General features: G+C 44.6%; 1 protein-coding gene across 2 annotated transcripts in view; it reads left to right on the top strand.

The window, feature by feature from the left end:
* MYO1F (myosin IF) overlaps positions 1–16,497 on the top strand; it is a 271,660-nt gene that overhangs the window by 202,732 nt on the left and 52,431 nt on the right. For both annotated transcript variants that reach the window (XM_077476311.1, XM_077476310.1), the window contains exons 13-17: positions 535–621; positions 799–966; positions 1,186–1,271; positions 2,162–2,243; positions 3,321–3,427. In XM_077476311.1, coding sequence (XP_077332437.1) covers positions 535–621; positions 799–966; positions 1,186–1,271; positions 2,162–2,243; positions 3,321–3,427 — 530 coding nt within the window. The remainder of the gene's footprint in view (positions 1–534; positions 622–798; positions 967–1,185; positions 1,272–2,161; positions 2,244–3,320; positions 3,428–16,497) is intronic.

Here is a 16,497-nt window from a genome sequence, read left to right as displayed (position 1 = left end):
ATTCCGACACGCCAAAAATCACGCATGCTCAGATTTAACTACGAGACAGAAGCTATTGGCTACTGGCTATTGAACTTCCTTTTTCTAGTCACGTCGTACGTGTTGTACGTCACCGCATTCTAAATGATCGGAATTTGATGTGACCGTGTGTAGGCAAGACAGCTTGAGCCGAATTACGTCTGAATTACGTTGGGAAAACCATCAGAGCTTTTTCCGACGAGAATTCCAATCGTGTGTATGCGGCATAACAGTCTTTTCTATAGGAACTTATTTCCACCCAATATGAATATGAATTATTTTTTTACACTGACTGCTATGCACACAGTCAGATATACAGTGCATCCAGAAAGTATTCAAAGCGCTTCACTTTTTCCATATTTTGTTATGTTACAGCTTGATTCCAAAATGGATTACATTAATTATTTTCCTCAAAATTCTAAAAACAATACCCCATAATGACAACCTAAAATATATAATTTTTTTATATAAAAATATACATAATTGTATATAATTTCTGTATTAAACTTCATTTAGGAAGAATACGTTGCAGAAGGCATTAAATGGTCTCCAATTCAATACTTCAATAATAAGGTGGTGTGTGACCTCATTGAGAATAAACTGGTGAGTAAAATAATAAACATTCAACAAAGATTGCGACAATGTGCAAAGCACAGTAACTGGGGGTCACTAATGTAACTCTTACGTGATGTGATTTTACTGCGGGTTGAGTGGCTTTTTGGATCATTAATATCAGCATATGACTGTATTGATAAAGTGTAATGTCCTCTTTCCTGTCAGAATCCTCCAGGAATCATGAGTGTGCTAGATGATGTTTGTGCCACTATGCACGCTACAAGTGGGGGAGCAGACCAGACCCTGTTACAAAAACTCCAAGCTGCTGTGGGGACACATGAACACTTTAATAACTGGAATTCTGGCTTTGTTATTCACCATTATGCTGGAAAGGTAAACAGCAATTAGATCAATTCCAATTAAATCTAAATTAGGGAAGCCTGCACTTATATATGTTCTTTTGTCTTATGTATGGATCTCTTTTGTAAATAAACCTGTTACCATAGCTGTATATGAATGAATGATGAATTTATACAATGGAATAAGACTGTTAAAGTAAGAAAATAAAAAGCACTGCAGTCTTGTGTAATATCTTTTATTGTGTCCTACCAGGTATCATATGATATTGAGGGTTTCTGTGAGCGAAATCGAGATGTTTTATTCATAGACCTCATTGAATTAATGCAGAGCAGTGAGTTGTAAGTAGACTATATCCTAGCACATATACAGTATATTGACGTTTACTGTTCATACTTCTAGGCAGTACAGTAAAACCTTGGATTACGAGCATTATTAGTTCTGGAAGCATGCTTGTAATCCAAAGCACTTGTATATCAAAGCAAATTTCCCCATAAGAAATCATGGAAACTCAAATGATTCGTTCCACAACCATTTATTCATAAGTCATTCAGTTTATAGACTATAAAAAAAGATTATAGCAATGTGACCAAGTTGTGTAACCATAAAATGTTCATCCACAAATGGAAGCCTCCGCCAGGGGTTTAGAAGAAAAATCCAGCAGGAGCTACAGAGTATAAAAGAGAAGAGAGGTACCTCTAAGTGTAGCAATATGTTGCTAGATGTTGTACACACTACTTGAATATCCATTCATCGCTTGTATATCAAGTCAGATTTTATTTAAAAATGTTGCTTGTCTTGCAAAATGCTCTTAAACTAAGTTACTGTCAAACCAAGGTTTTACTGTACTTGATTTCAGGAAGTGACACAATGCCAAAGGCCAAATGACCCAATATGAAAAGCCAAATAAGCATCATCTTATATTTATATTTAATGGGCTTATTTTACCTGGTTAGCTAGAGATCAATGCAATATAACCACTTTTATCTAATAAAAATTACAGGTAGCTTAATTACAAACTTTGACTTAGAATTTTAGAACGTTGTGTTGTTTTATATCTGCATATGCACATATAGTTTGGGATTGAAGTCCCAAATTTGATCTTGTCTGCATTTTGTGTTTTTGCTGCCCTTAGGTCTATCTATTCCTTTTTACAAGCTGAAAAATGAGCAAAGATGATATTGAAACAATTTAATATCTGAAATAATATTTTCAACTTATTTCTGCTTAGCAATTTTATACAGATTCTTTTCCCGGAAAAACTGGATACAGACAAGAAAAGTAGGCCAACAACAGCCAGCTCGAAAATTAAGGTAGCAATAATACATAACTATCTGTTATTAATATAACATATCAATGTTAATACATCCAGTAACGTTGGTTAATGTTTCCTGCTGCCAGTCTGGTGCTGCTAAGCTGTAAGCATGGGGACACAAACCTCAATGCGCAAACTGTGGTGTGGTGGGATGAAGAGCCATTCATTTTGTGTGCTACCCATATCTTACTCTATAAACAATATGTGCAACGACTGCCTAACGGACCACTGTCCACTGACTGTGGACAATTTTAGACTTCAAAAATAAACTGTGTGTTCCCCTTTATTTTCTTACCCCTAGAAAAAAAAAGCAGGCCATACACTAGATTTCTGATAGATGGCAGAATCTGTTACAAGCTATTGTATTCCAACATCCAACACCTGTGACTGTCAGAATGTCCAAACAGTGGCAACAGTTACTGTATAGCTAACTTTTTTCCATCCTTATTCCTTCAATCAAGGTTGAGCCAGGTGGTGTCAGCAGGACCATCCATTGCTCATATTTTGGCCAGTTCCTGTGAAATTTGACCCATGTATGGTCAGCTAATGGTCAGGTATAGCTATACACAAATCTTTTTTTTTTTTCATATTGGATGGAGTAAGGGAGGATTATAACCCCTGTCAGATATTTTTCACCATCTGTGTCCCATTGCGGAGAGATTTCCCTTCACTTCATGTTCCATAGCCAAACAGGAAGTTAGAGGAAATCCCTGAAAATTATGTGAATCCCTTGAGGACCCCCAGGTCACCAGAATCAGTGTCTCCATTGGAAATGTCCCCCTCTATTAATTTTCTGGGGACAACCCAAAATTTGTGATTTTCTTTTATTTTCACTTTCTATGATAATGGTAAACAGGACATATAGAGAGCGTAAATCTCGTTAACGGGGGCACAGACATCAATGAAACTTTACAGGTGTTTTAATCCCACTCCACTCTATCCAAAGAAAAAAAAAAAAAGTTTTGTCTTTAGTTGTAGAGTAAGTTTAGCATTGGTCATCATGTGGCAATACGCATATTAATAGAATTATTTAGTGCTCTAATATTACTGTCTAACATGTTCATCTTTGTTGCAGAAACAAGCCAATGATCTTGTAAATACCCTAATGAAGTGCACACCTCATTATATCCGTTGTATCAAGCCAAATGAGACAAAGAAGTCTAAAGACTGGGAGGAGAGCAGGTATGAACAAACAGGACATTTATTGTGAAAAAAAAATCTCGACTGGTGTTTTTTGGCTCATATATTGGCTTATATTTATAGCAGCCTACCAATGTCCATGCTTGGGTTTAGAAGGATGGCATATCTCCCCTAAATGACACACTTGCTCTGATGATTAAGTAAAGTTGGTCAGGTTTGTGAACACAGCAAATAAGCAAATATAAAATTAGACGCAGAAACATTTTGTTTTTGAGCCTTCCAGGCAAGAGGTAACCTGTGCTCAATCCTGACACTTTCGTTTGGTCAAACGCTAACATGACAATGAAACCCGTGTTTGTCTACTATAAGGTGAAAAGCAGGAGGAACAGTTTAATAAGCAAGTTAGAAAATCTGCTTAATTGCTATAATTTCTCCTACTGCTAACTCAGGGCTAGTTCTGACTGTTGCAGCTCTGCAAATTTGGCTAAGCTGAAGATAGCCCTGCTGTAATTTTAGGCTCGAACTACTAACTCTTAGATCTGGTTCAGCAAGAAACAACCATTTGTGTCTTGGAATCAGAGGCATATTACTACTTAGTGGTTAACAGAGGAAAGCATTTTTGGAGGGGCCCAGTGGGGTGTGCTTCAGGCTTGGGTGAGCATGAGTTTAAGTCCAACCCGACTTGTTCACAGTCTAGCAAACAGACAAAAAAGCTGGATGTATATGGCCAGTTTACCTGCTCGAACCTTCCGATGATGTAGCTGGTTGGTCTGTCATTTAGCGGCAGTAGCACTACCAATGCTAAATGACAGATCCCTGCCAGCTTCTGCATTGTGTTTACCTTTAAAATTAAGTGATGTTTTGGCACTTCCTCCTTGTTTGGAGAATCAGGCAAAGCTGAACTTATCTGCCTACCTCTGGGGCTTCAGATTGCTCTGAAAGCTTTCCATGTTTTCTTTCACTTTAAAGTGCATGTAAACCCTCACATATATCCAGTGAAGTAAACAGCTTCAGATGATACACAGGGAGGAAACAAATCTCCCTACATACGTTTTACATGCATATCTGCTGTCTTCAGCTTTATATATTCTTTAGAAAGTTCAGATCATGCTAGGAGATTTTCTCTTTCTGTTCAGCATTGCAATGAAGCCAAGACAGTGGATTGGAGGAAAGGCACACACCCCCTCTCCTCATAGACTTTCAGAACTGTTCGTTGAATAGTTCAGTACTGCTAATCTATTTATAGCATCCTCCCCAACTCAAAACTCAGGCTACTTTTATCTCAGTTGATGGAGAACTTGTCAGAAGTTATCAGGCTTATAACAGAAGAACGGAGCAGGTGAAAGCTATGGGACATAGCGCTTTGAAGAGAGTTAAGAAAACACTGCAGATATACAGTTTAAAAAAGTATGTGAAACCTTTTGGAATAATACGGATTTCTGCACAAATTGGTCATAAAATGTGATCTGATCTTCATCTAAGTCCCAACAATAGACAATCACAGTCTGCTTAAACTAATAACACACAAAGAATTAAATGTCACCATGTTTTTATTGAACACACCATGTAAACATTCACAGTGTGGTGGGAAAATTATGTGAACCCCTAGACTAATGAGATATCCAAGAGCTAGTTGGAGTGAGGTGTCCAATCAATGAGATGAGATTGGAGGTGTTGGTTACAGCTGCCCTGCCCTTTAAAAAACACACATAATTTCTGGGTTTGCTTTTTACAAGAAGCATTGCCTGATGTGAATGATGCCTCACACAAAAGAGCTCTCAGAAGACCTACGATTAAGAACTGTTGACTTGCATAAAGCTGGAAAGGGTTACAAAATATCTCCAAAAGCCTTGCTGTTCATCAGTCCATGGTAAGACAAATTGTCTATAAATGGAGAAAGTTCAGAACTGCTGCTACTCTCCCTAGGGTTAGTGATGGCCGAACGGTTCGCCCGGCGGTCGTTTCGCGGCGAATTTCCGACTTTCGCCGTCCGCGGGTTCGAACGCCTTTTTCCGTCGTTCGCCCCGGCGGACTTACGTGTTTAATGTATACAAGAACTTTAACCTTTCGTGACACGTTTATCATGTGTTACAGGACAACCAATTGAGACATGACAGCTCATGGACACTTGGACATTCCCCCTAACCTATAAATACACCCGATCCGGTGGCCATTTTACATTCTTTCTTCTGTCACTGTAGGGAAAGGATCCTGTGTGGAGTAGGGACAGAGAAAACGCTAGCTATTTGGTACACAAAAGTTCTTTTCAGGACTGGTATAGGTGTTAGGTCAGCAGCCTGAGTTTCTTTTGTCAGTTTAGATAAAGGGACAGAGCGCTGTATGCTGCTATTTTAGGGACAGCTCAGCCAGATTAGTCTTTCTTCATCATCATCATCATCATCATCATTAGCTGTTACTATCAGGTCCACAAAAGAGCTGTTCCAGCTAATCGTTCCAGCCTACTCTTTTTTGCCAATTTGTATAGGGACAGGCAGGAAGCAGTGTTGTCAGGCAGTGAGGATAATTTTAAAGACTTGCTGTTACTATTAGTTCCACAAAGGTTCTTTTCAGGACTGGTATCAGTGGTACGGTAATAGGCTTGTACACGTATAATATTCTTTCTTCCAAATATAGAAAGAATATTATACTTGACTGCTGCCCTTCTGCTGCAGTCTGCTAATCATTCACAACTCACTTGTTCCACAAAAGTTCTTATAAGGACTGGTAACTTGGTCTGTCTAGGGTGCTACGGTACATAGGCTTGGGTGCGGTACAGTCTGCTGTTCTGTAAGGACCGCTATCGGTCCACAATAGATAGGGTTGCCGTGCACTACTGCTGACCGCTGCCCTATACTGCAGCAGTCCTTCAGCGGCATAGGGACTGACGCACAGTCTGCTAAACACTAATACACAACCTGCTTGGTCCACAAAAGTTCTTATAAGGACTGGTAACTTGGTATAGGGTGCTACGGTACATAGGCCTGAGTGCGTTACAGTCTGCTGTTCTGTAAGGACCGCTATCGGTCCACAATACATAGGGTTGCCGTGCACTACTGCTGACCGCTGCCCTATACTGCAGCAGTCCTTCAGCGGTATAGGGACTGACGCACAGTCTGCTAAACACTAACACACAACCTGCTTGGTCCACAAAAGTTCTTATAAGGACTGGTAACTTGGTATAGGGTGCTACGGTACATAGGCCTGAGTTCAGTACAGTCTGCTGTTCTGTAAGGACCGCTATCGGTCCACAATACATAGGGTTGCCGTGCACTACTGCTGACCGCTGCCCTATACTGCAGCAGTCCTTCAGCGGTATAGGGACTGACGCACAGTCTGCTAAACACTAACACACAACCTGCTTGGTCCACAAAAGTTCTTATAAGGACTGGTAACTTGGTATAGGGTGCTACGGTACATAGGCCTGAGTGCGTTACAGTCTGCTGTTCTGTAAGGACCGCTATCGGTCCACAATACATAGGGTTGACGTGCACTACTGCTGACCGCTGCCCTATACTGCAGCAGTCCTTCAGCGGTATAGGGACTGACGCACAGTCTGCTAAACACTAACACACAACCTGCTTGGTCCACAAAAGTTCTTATAAGGACTGGTAACTTGGTATAGGGTGCTACGGTACATAGGCCTGAGTGCGTTACAGTCTGCTGTTCTGTAAGGACCGCTATCGGTCCACAATACATAGGGTTGCCGTGCACTACTGCTGACCGCTGCCCTATACTGCAGCAGTCCTTCATTGGTATAGGGACTGACGTACAGTCTGCTAATCACTAACACACAACCTGCTTGGTCCACAAAAGTTCTTATAAGGACTGGTAACTTGGTATAGGGTGCTACGGTACATAGGCCTGAGTGCGTTACAGTCTGCTGTTCTGTAAGGACCGCTATCGGTCCACAATACATAGGGTTGCCGTGCACTACTGCTGACCGCTGCCCTATACTGCAGCAGTCCTTCATTGGTATAGGGACTGACGTACAGTCTGCTAATCACTAACACACAACCTGCTTGGTCCACAAAAGTTCTTATAAGGACTGGTAACTTGGTATAGGGTGCTACGGTACATAGGCCTGAGTGCGTTACAGTCTGCTGTTCTGTAAGGACCGCTATCGGTCCACAATACATAGGGTTGCCGTGCACTACTGCTGACCGCTGCCCTATACTGCAGCAGTCCTTCAGCGGTATAGGGACTGACGCACAGTCTGCTAAACACTAACACACAACCTGCTTGGTCCACAAAAGTTCTTATAAGGACTGGTAACTTGGTATAGGGTGCTACGGTACATAGGCCTGAGTGCAGTACAGTCTGCTGTTCTGTAAGGACCGCTATCGGTCCACAATACATAGGGTTGCCGTGCACTACTGCTGACCGCTGCCCTATACTGCAGCAGTCCTTCAGCGGTATAGGGACTGACGCACAGTCTGCTAAACACTAACACACAACCTGCTTGGTCCACAAAAGTTCTTATAAGGACTGGTAACTTGGTATAGGGTGCTACGGTACATAGGCCTGAGTGCGTTACAGTCTGCTGTTCTGTAAGGACCGCTATCGGTCCACAATACATAGGGTTGACGTGCACTACTGCTGACCGCTGCCCTATACTGCAGCAGTCCTTCAGCGGTATAGGGACTGACGCACAGTCTGCTAAACACTAACACACAACCTGCTTGGTCCACAAAAGTTCTTATAAGGACTGGTAACTTGGTATAGGGTGCTACGGTACATAGGCCTGAGTGCAGTACAGTCTGCTGTTCTGTAAGGACCGCTATCGGTCCACAATACATAGGGTTGCCGTGCACTACTGCTGACCGCTGCCCTATACTGCAGCAGTCCTTCAGCGGTATAGGGACTGACGTACAGTCTGCTAATCACTAACACACAACCTGCTTGGTCCACAAAAGTTCTTATAAGGACTGGTAACTTGGTATAGGGTGCTACGGTACATAGGCCTGAGTGCGTTACAGTCTGCTGTTCTGTAAGGACCGCTATCGGTCCACAATACATAGGGTTGCCGTGCACTACTGCTGACCGCTGCCCTATACTGCAGCAGTCCTTCAGCGGTATAGGGACTGACGCACAGTCTGCTAAACACTAACACACAACCTGCTTGGTCCACAAAAGTTCTTATAAGGACTGGTAACTTGGTATAGGGTGCTACGGTACATAGGCCTGAGTGCAGTACAGTCTGCTGTTCTGTAAGGACCGCTATCGGTCCACAATACATAGGGTTGACGTGCACTACTGCTGACCGCTGCCCTATACTGCAGCAGTCCTTCATTGGTATAGGGACTGACGTACAGTCTGCTAATCACTAACACACAACCTGCTTGGTCCACAAAAGTTCTTATAAGGACTGGTAACTTGGTATAGGGTGCTACGGTACATAGGCCTGAGTGCAGTACAGTCTGCTGTTCTGTAAGGACCGCTATCGGTCCACAATACATAGGGTTGCCGTGCACTACTGCTGACCGCTGCCCTATACTGCAGCAGTCCTTCAGCGGTATAGGGACTGACGTACAGTCTGCTAATCACTAACACACAACCTGCTTGGTCCACAAAAGTTTTTATAAGGACTGGTAACTTGGTATAGGGTGCTACGGTACATAGGCCTGAGTGCAGTACAGTCTGCTGTTCTGTAAGGACCGCTATCGGTCCACAATACATAGGGTTGCCGTGCACTACTGCTGACCGCTGCCCTATACTGCAGCAGTCCTTCAGCGGTATAGGGACTGACGCACAGTCTGCTAAACACTAACACACAACCTGCTTGGTCCACAAAAGTTCTTATAAGGACTGGTAACTTGGTATAGGGTGCTACGGTACATAGGCCTGAGTGCAGTACAGTCTGCTGTTCTGTAAGGACCGCTATCGGTCCACAATACATAGGGTTGACGTGCACTACTGCTGACCGCTGCCCTATACTGCAGCAGTCCTTCATTGGTATAGGGACTGACGTACAGTCTGCTAATCACTAACACACAACCTGCTTGGTCCACAAAAGTTCTTATAAGGACTGGTAACTTGGTATAGGGTGCTACGGTACATAGGCCTGAGTGCAGTACAGTCTGCTGTTCTGTAAGGACCGCTATCGGTCCACAATACATAGGGTTGCCGTGCACTACTGCTGACCGCTGCCCTATACTGCAGCAGTCCTTCAGCGGTATAGGGACTGACGCACAGTCTGCTAAACACTAACACACAACCTGCTTGGTCCACAAAAGTTCTTATAAGGACTGGTAACTTGGTATAGGGTGCTACGGTACATAGGCCTGAGTGCGTTACAGTCTGCTGTTCTGTAAGGACCGCTATCGGTCCACAATACATAGGGTTGCCGTGCACTACTGCTGACCGCTGCCCTATACTGCAGCAGTCCTTCAGCGGTATAGGGACTGACGTACAGTCTGCTAATCACTAACACACAACCTGCTTGGTCCACAAAAGTTTTTATAAGGACTGGTAACTTGGTATAGGGTGCTACGGTACATAGGCCTGAGTGCAGTACAGTCTGCTGTTCTGTAAGGACCGCTATCGGTCCACAATACATAGGGTTGACGTGCACTACTGCTGACCGCTGCCCTATACTGCAGCAGTCCTTCAGCGGTATAGGGACTAAGAGTTTTGTCACAGGGTGATTTAAAAAATGACAGGCAGAGGAAGAGGCAGGCCCTTCCGCAGGGGTGGTAGGGGTAGGGCAGGAGCAACAGCCTTGAGCCAAAGTGGGAAGTTGCAGAAGGTGCGTTCAATTACTTTAAAGGACGCACCAGACTTGGTTGAGTGGCTCACTCAGCCTTATTCTTCTGCACCCTCCTCATCCTCTCGATCTGCACCCTCTTCTTCACTCTCTGCTATGTGCACCCCCAAAGACACTACCACCAACAACACCACCACCACCACATACCTTCCGCTTGAGTGCAAATGGGGGCCTTCATGCTCCAGTGTTTTAATAGGGACCCCCGTATAAAAAGCATGAGGGTCAAGGACCAGTACTGGGTGGCAACGTACTTAGATCCCCGGTACAAACACAAAATGGCGGAAATGTTACCGCCGTCGCAGAGGGCTGTCAGAATGCAGCACTTCCAGGCCTTGCTTCGAGAAATGCTGCATTCTGCTTTTGCGTGCGCTGGCAGAGGAGCAATTCCCACTCCCAGAGAAGGATTTGCGGGTACCAATCCAACAGCGCCTGCAAGAAGAGGCCGGTTTGAAGATGTGTTGGTGACTTCGGATATGAGGTCATTCTTTCAGCCGACCCATCGACAGGTGTCATCCGGATCCAGCATCAGGGAACGCCTAGACCGTCAGGTGTCCGACTACATTGGGTTAACGGCCGATGTGGACGCTCTGAGGAGTGATGAACCCCTAGACTACTGGGTGGGCAGGCTTGACCTCTGGCCAGAGCTTGCCCAATTTGCAATCGAACTGTTGGCTTGCCCCTCATCCAGTGTCCTGTCCGAAAGGACGTTCAGCGCAGCAGGGGGGATTGTGACCGATAAGCGTACTCGCCTAGCTCACGACAGTGTTAACTACCTCACATTTCTAAAAATGAATGAGGCATGGATCTCGGAGGAATTCAACACATGTGATCAGTAGACCATGTATATGTCTATAAACAATTTTTGGAATCAAGCACACAGACCTTCTTAATTCATTTGGCTCACTTCCCTGACCCAAAAAAGCACACCGTACTATATGCCCCTACCCTCCTCTTTGAAGAGGTTGAGCGGTGTCATATTTCTACTGGGGCTGCTTATTATGAGGGGTTCCCACCATCCCTGTGCTGTGCTGACTTCCTCCTGGGTGTTCTTATTATGAGGGGCTCCCACCATCCCTGTGCTGTGCTGACTTCCTCCTGGGGGTTCTTATTATGAGGGGCTCCCACCATCCCTGTGCTGTGCTGACTTCCTCCTGGGGCTGCTTACGGTGCTGCTGTCAGCGCTGTATGTCACGGAGCTGCTGTCAGCGCTGTATGTCACGGAGCTGCTGTCAGCGCTGTATGTCACGGAGCTGCTGTCAGCGCTGTATGTCACGGAGCTGCTGTCAGCGCTGTATGTCACGGAGCTGCTGTCAGCGCTGTATGTCACGGAGCTGCTGTCAGCGCTGTATGTCACGGAGCTGCTGTCAGCGCTGTATGTCACGGTGCTGCTGTCAGCGCTGTATGTCACGGAGCTGCTGTCAGCGCTGTATGTCACGGAGCTGCTGTCAGCGCTGTATGTCACGGAGCTGCTGTCAGCGCTGTATGTCACGGAGCTGCTGTCAGCGCTGTATGTCACGGAGCTGCTGTCAGCGCTGTATGTCACGGAGCTGCTGTCAGCGCTGTATGTCACGGAGCTGCTGTCAGCGCTGTATGTCACGGTGCTGATGTCAGTGCTCTGTATTACGGTGCTGCTGTCAGTGCTCTGTATCTCCTGCACCCTCTTGTTTGCCTACCCTGGTCCCTGACCTTCCCTCTCCTCCATTGCCTTCATTAGCTCCATAGTCCTGAATTGTCAGAACAATTTCCCAAATAAAAAAAAAATGCTTGTAGTTATCGATCCCAAATTCACCTCATACATGTATTATGCTATTGTCCAGGTGGTGGGACTACGTGCTACCCCCTAATAATTACCCCGTGGCCGCAAATTCGACCTAAAGGTTTGCGAAATTCGCCTCCCATTGAAGTCAATGGAGCCCGCGGCGAACGGTCGTTTTCGCGAACGTTTGTGCCCGTTCGCGTTTCGCGTTCGCGAAACGTCCCGTCGGAAGTTCGTCCATCACTACCTAGGGTGTCCTGTAAAGATGACTGAAAGAGCACAGTGCAGACTGCTCAATGAGGTGAAGAAGAATCCTAGAGTTTCAGCTAAAGACTTACAAAAGTCTCTCGCATATGCTAACATTCCTGTTAGCGAATCTACAATAAGTAAAACACTAAACAAGAATGGATTTCATGGGAGGATACCACAGAGGAAGCCACTGCTGTCCAAAAAAATCATTGCTGCACATTTACAGTTTGCACAAGAGCACCTGGATGTTCCACAGCAGTACTGGCAAAATATTTTGTGGACAGATGAAACCAAATTTTAGTTGTTTGGAAGAAACACACAACACTATGTGTGGAGAAAAAGAGGTGCAGCACACCAACATCAAAACCTCATCCCAACTGTGAAGTATGGTGGTGGGGTCATCATGGTTTGGGGCTGCTTTGCTGCATCAGGGCCCGGACGGATTGTTATCATCGAAGGAAAAATGAATTCCCAAGTTTATCAAGACATTTTTAAGAACTTAAGGCCATCTGTCCACCAGCTGAAACTCAACAGAAGATGGGTGTTGCAACAGGACAACGACCCAAAGCATAGAAGTAAATCAACAACAGAATGGCTTAAACAGAAGAAAATACGCCTTCTGGAGTGGCCCAGAGTCCTGACCTCAACCCGATTGAGATGCTGTGGCATAACCTCAAGAAAGCGATTCACACCAGACATCCCAAGAATATTGCTGAACTGAAACAGTTCTGTAAAGAGGAATGGTCAAGAATTACTCCTGACCATTGTGCACGTCTGATCTGCAACTACAGGAAACGCTTGGTTAAAGTTATTGACTGTGATTGTCTATTGTTGTGACTTAGATGAAGATCAGATCACATTTTATGACCAATTTGTTCAGAAATCCATATAATTCCAAAAGGGTTCACATACTTTTTTTTTGCAACTGTATGTGCTCAGGTCAAATTTCATGAATCGGGTTTAAATCCACTTTAAATAGTTTTTTGGACCAAGCTTATCCAAACAAACTATTTTTTTCAGTGTTAAGTGTTGTAGCAGCTCTAAGCACTGTATGTATTACATGTAGCTTCAGCTATATACAGTACATAGTGCTAGGTTGCGGTTGTGAGATAGAGACTTCTCGTCTCACACCCAAAACAATATTGAGTCAATCTGAGTGGCATTCATTCATATGCAACTATGTATTCTGTGAATGAATGCAAAGCTTCCCATGTCCCCTGTTCCCCAGTCTCACAGCTGGATACTAGCTCTGTATATAGCTGAAACTGCAGTACCTGTAGTACATATGCAGTACATACAGTGCTGAGAACTTCTACAGCACTTAGTAAAGGAAATAGTTTGTTTAGAACAACTTGGTCCTAACAAACTATTTAAAGTGAAAGAAAACATGGAAATCACCTTTAAAGCGGTTGTAAACCCTTACAACCAACTTTGACCTACAGGTAAGCCTAGATTAAGGCTTACCTGTAGGTCCAAGAAATATCTCCTAAACCTACACGGTTTAGGAGATATTTGCCGAAAGACAGGCACCTCTGTCTACGGCGCATGCAGGCGCACTGAGCGCGCCGCGGTCAACGGCGATATGCCGTGAGTGGCGGCTCCCGTGCGCATGACAGCGGCGGAGCGGCGAGACCCACCAAGAAGATGGATGCGCCGTACTACAGGGGACAGCGGTGACTTCGCTGGCTCCTGTGTCAGGTAAGTGACACATAATGGACTACTATGCGATGCATAGTAGTCCATTATGTTTTACCTTTGCAGGGAATGAAAGAGGAAGTAAACCCATCAGGGTTTACTTCCTCTTTAAGCAACCCATAGATAAGTTGTTGTTTTCCCCATCTATACACTTGGATGGGGAATGCTCCCTACAGAGACATTTCCGTTAGTATACATTGAACAGTGCTGCCAGCTGTATAGAAGTAGATCGACTTCTACCAGCCTGCCCATACATAGGTTGAAACTTGGCTGGTCTCTGCTGATCAAATTTTGATTCACGTATTGGCCGGTTTTATAGTGATTTATTTCTGGTCGAATGCTGTGGATAGACTTAAAATAACAGATTGCATTATCTAGATCAGTTCCCCAACTAACCTACCAGCATGTCTTTTAAGTGTGGGACGAAACCCAAAAGTTATAAGATGTGGAACCGAAGCATTACTGAAATGAAAACAGTGCATGGTACTCAAGGGTATAATAGGAAAAAAAAAAGGCCTGGTGACACGTGATTGAAGAGGAACTTCACTCAACTTACTTTTTTTTTTTTAACGCCGTCTTACCTGCTGTGCAGTCACATACTCACCAGACCAGCAGATCCATAATTGTCCTGCTTTGACCCTCTGCTCAGGTGTCAGTCAGGTCCTGCACCACTATCTTGGTACTCTCCGGCCAGCCTCTTCCAGGTTCAGGTAGCCAATGGGGACACATGAAAGTTCCACCCATATCCATGGGCTCCCGGGAACATAAATATGCTGCCTACGCAGATGATATTTTATTCTACGTGCAGCAGCCCCGGATTACACTCCCCAACCTGATGTCTGCCTTCTCGCAATTTGGTCGTATTTCGAATTTTAAAATTAACATGTCTAAATCAGAGATCCTTAATGTTTTGATTCCCCGGGCAACCGTAGCTCATCTTAAAGAATCCTTCCCTTTTAGTTGGCAACCGCACAAAATGAAATATTTAGGCATATTTCTCACATCAAACCCACTGCAGTTATTTCAAGCGAATGATATGCCCCTCCTTAACGCTATTCGTACTGATTTACGGAAATGGTCCCAACTTGCACATTCCTGGCTAGGGAAAATCAGTGTGATTAAAATGAATATTTTGCCTCGCATATTGTTTTTATTCCAGATGATTCCTATGGGTATCCCAGCTAGTTTTTTTAGACTCTTAGATTCACTGATCTGCAAATACGTGTGGAGCAGGGGGCGTCCGAGATTGTCCCGTGCACTCCTGTCCAGACCTAAGCGGTTGGGTGGCTTGGCTTTACCTAATGTGAAATTGTATTTTTTAGCTGTTGTGCTCAGCAGGATATCTGACTGGAAATATCATAGACACTCTAAACTATGGGTTGCGCTTGAACTGGCTCTCAGTGGCACGGACCTTTACACCCAGGTATGGGTTCCTAGAAAATTTAGGTCATTGGCTCCCAGTTCCTCGCCACTTACCTACTCTACTTTGCGGATCTGGGACTCGATCTGCAAACAGCATAGAGAGCTGTCTCTCTCTCCCATTATGCCTCTAACGGGACACAATTACTTTCCGCCAGGCAATGCGGACCCCAGAATTTACTCCTGGAATTTGAATATAACTCCTTTGCTACACCATGTTACCAACCAGGATGGCATTGTGCCGTTACCTCAATTGATCCCTTCTGCTCAGACGACACCTATGGACCAATGGACTTACCGCCAATTGGCTGCATTCGTTAGCTCTCTACCGAAACCATTACGTTCATTGGCTGAGTTGACGCTGGTTGAATCGGCTTTTGTTGAGGAACAACCAGTTGAACGACCATTATCCTTCTTTTACCATGCCCTGCAACTTATGCTGATTAAGAGCTCACCCTCCTTCTTGTCCAACTGGGAGAAGGACTTACGCAGCGAGATCTCAGAGGCACAGAAGTCGACTATTCTGTCAATGGCTCACCTATCATCCTCAGCATCCCAGGCGGCTGAAGTGAACTATAAATTACTTACACGGTGGCACTACACCCCAGCCGTTCTACACAAGTTGTTCCCGCAGACCTCAGATCTTTGTTGGAGAGGCTGTGGGGAACGTGCCACTCATGCTCATGTATGGTGGTTCTGTCCTCTCATAAGGCCATACTGGCTAACCATTTTATATTGGATAAATATTATTGTGGGACACGAGTTACCTAACGACCCGTGGGTCGTGCTCTTTCATGGTGCGGGCTCTCCGGCAGGACCATACAGGAAATCCTTGACCCCACATCTGCTTAACGCAGCGAAGGCTCTCCTTCCCCGTTGTTGGAAGCAATCTACGGCCCCTTCTTTGCGACAGTGGTTGCTGGAGGTGGACCGTGTGTACTATTTAGAGGACCTTACCTATACTTTACAAAATAAAGCGGATTTGGGGAAAAGGATTTGGTCCTGCTGGTTAGCCTTCAAATATACAAAGGAGTACGCGGACATTATGTCACAGGTTGATAAAGTAAATGTACCTTCATAGGTTACCTTTTTCTGCTGCTGGGTACAGGACCGAGGTAGACCCTTCCCCTTCTCCTCACTTTCTCCCTCGTTCTTTTGTCCTTGTTTCTGTTCTTTCTTCTCATGCTGCGCTTTCCACTTTTTTCTTCTCACGCTTTTCTCTTAGTTACT

This window comes from Lithobates pipiens, unplaced genomic scaffold, assembly GCF_037356315.1.
Source record: "Lithobates pipiens isolate NorthernLeopardFrog02 unplaced genomic scaffold, aLitPip1_a1.2 Scaffold_13, whole genome shotgun sequence".
NCBI lineage: Eukaryota > Metazoa > Chordata > Amphibia > Anura > Ranidae > Lithobates > Lithobates pipiens.
This window is presented reverse-complemented; position numbering and strand designations above follow the sequence as displayed.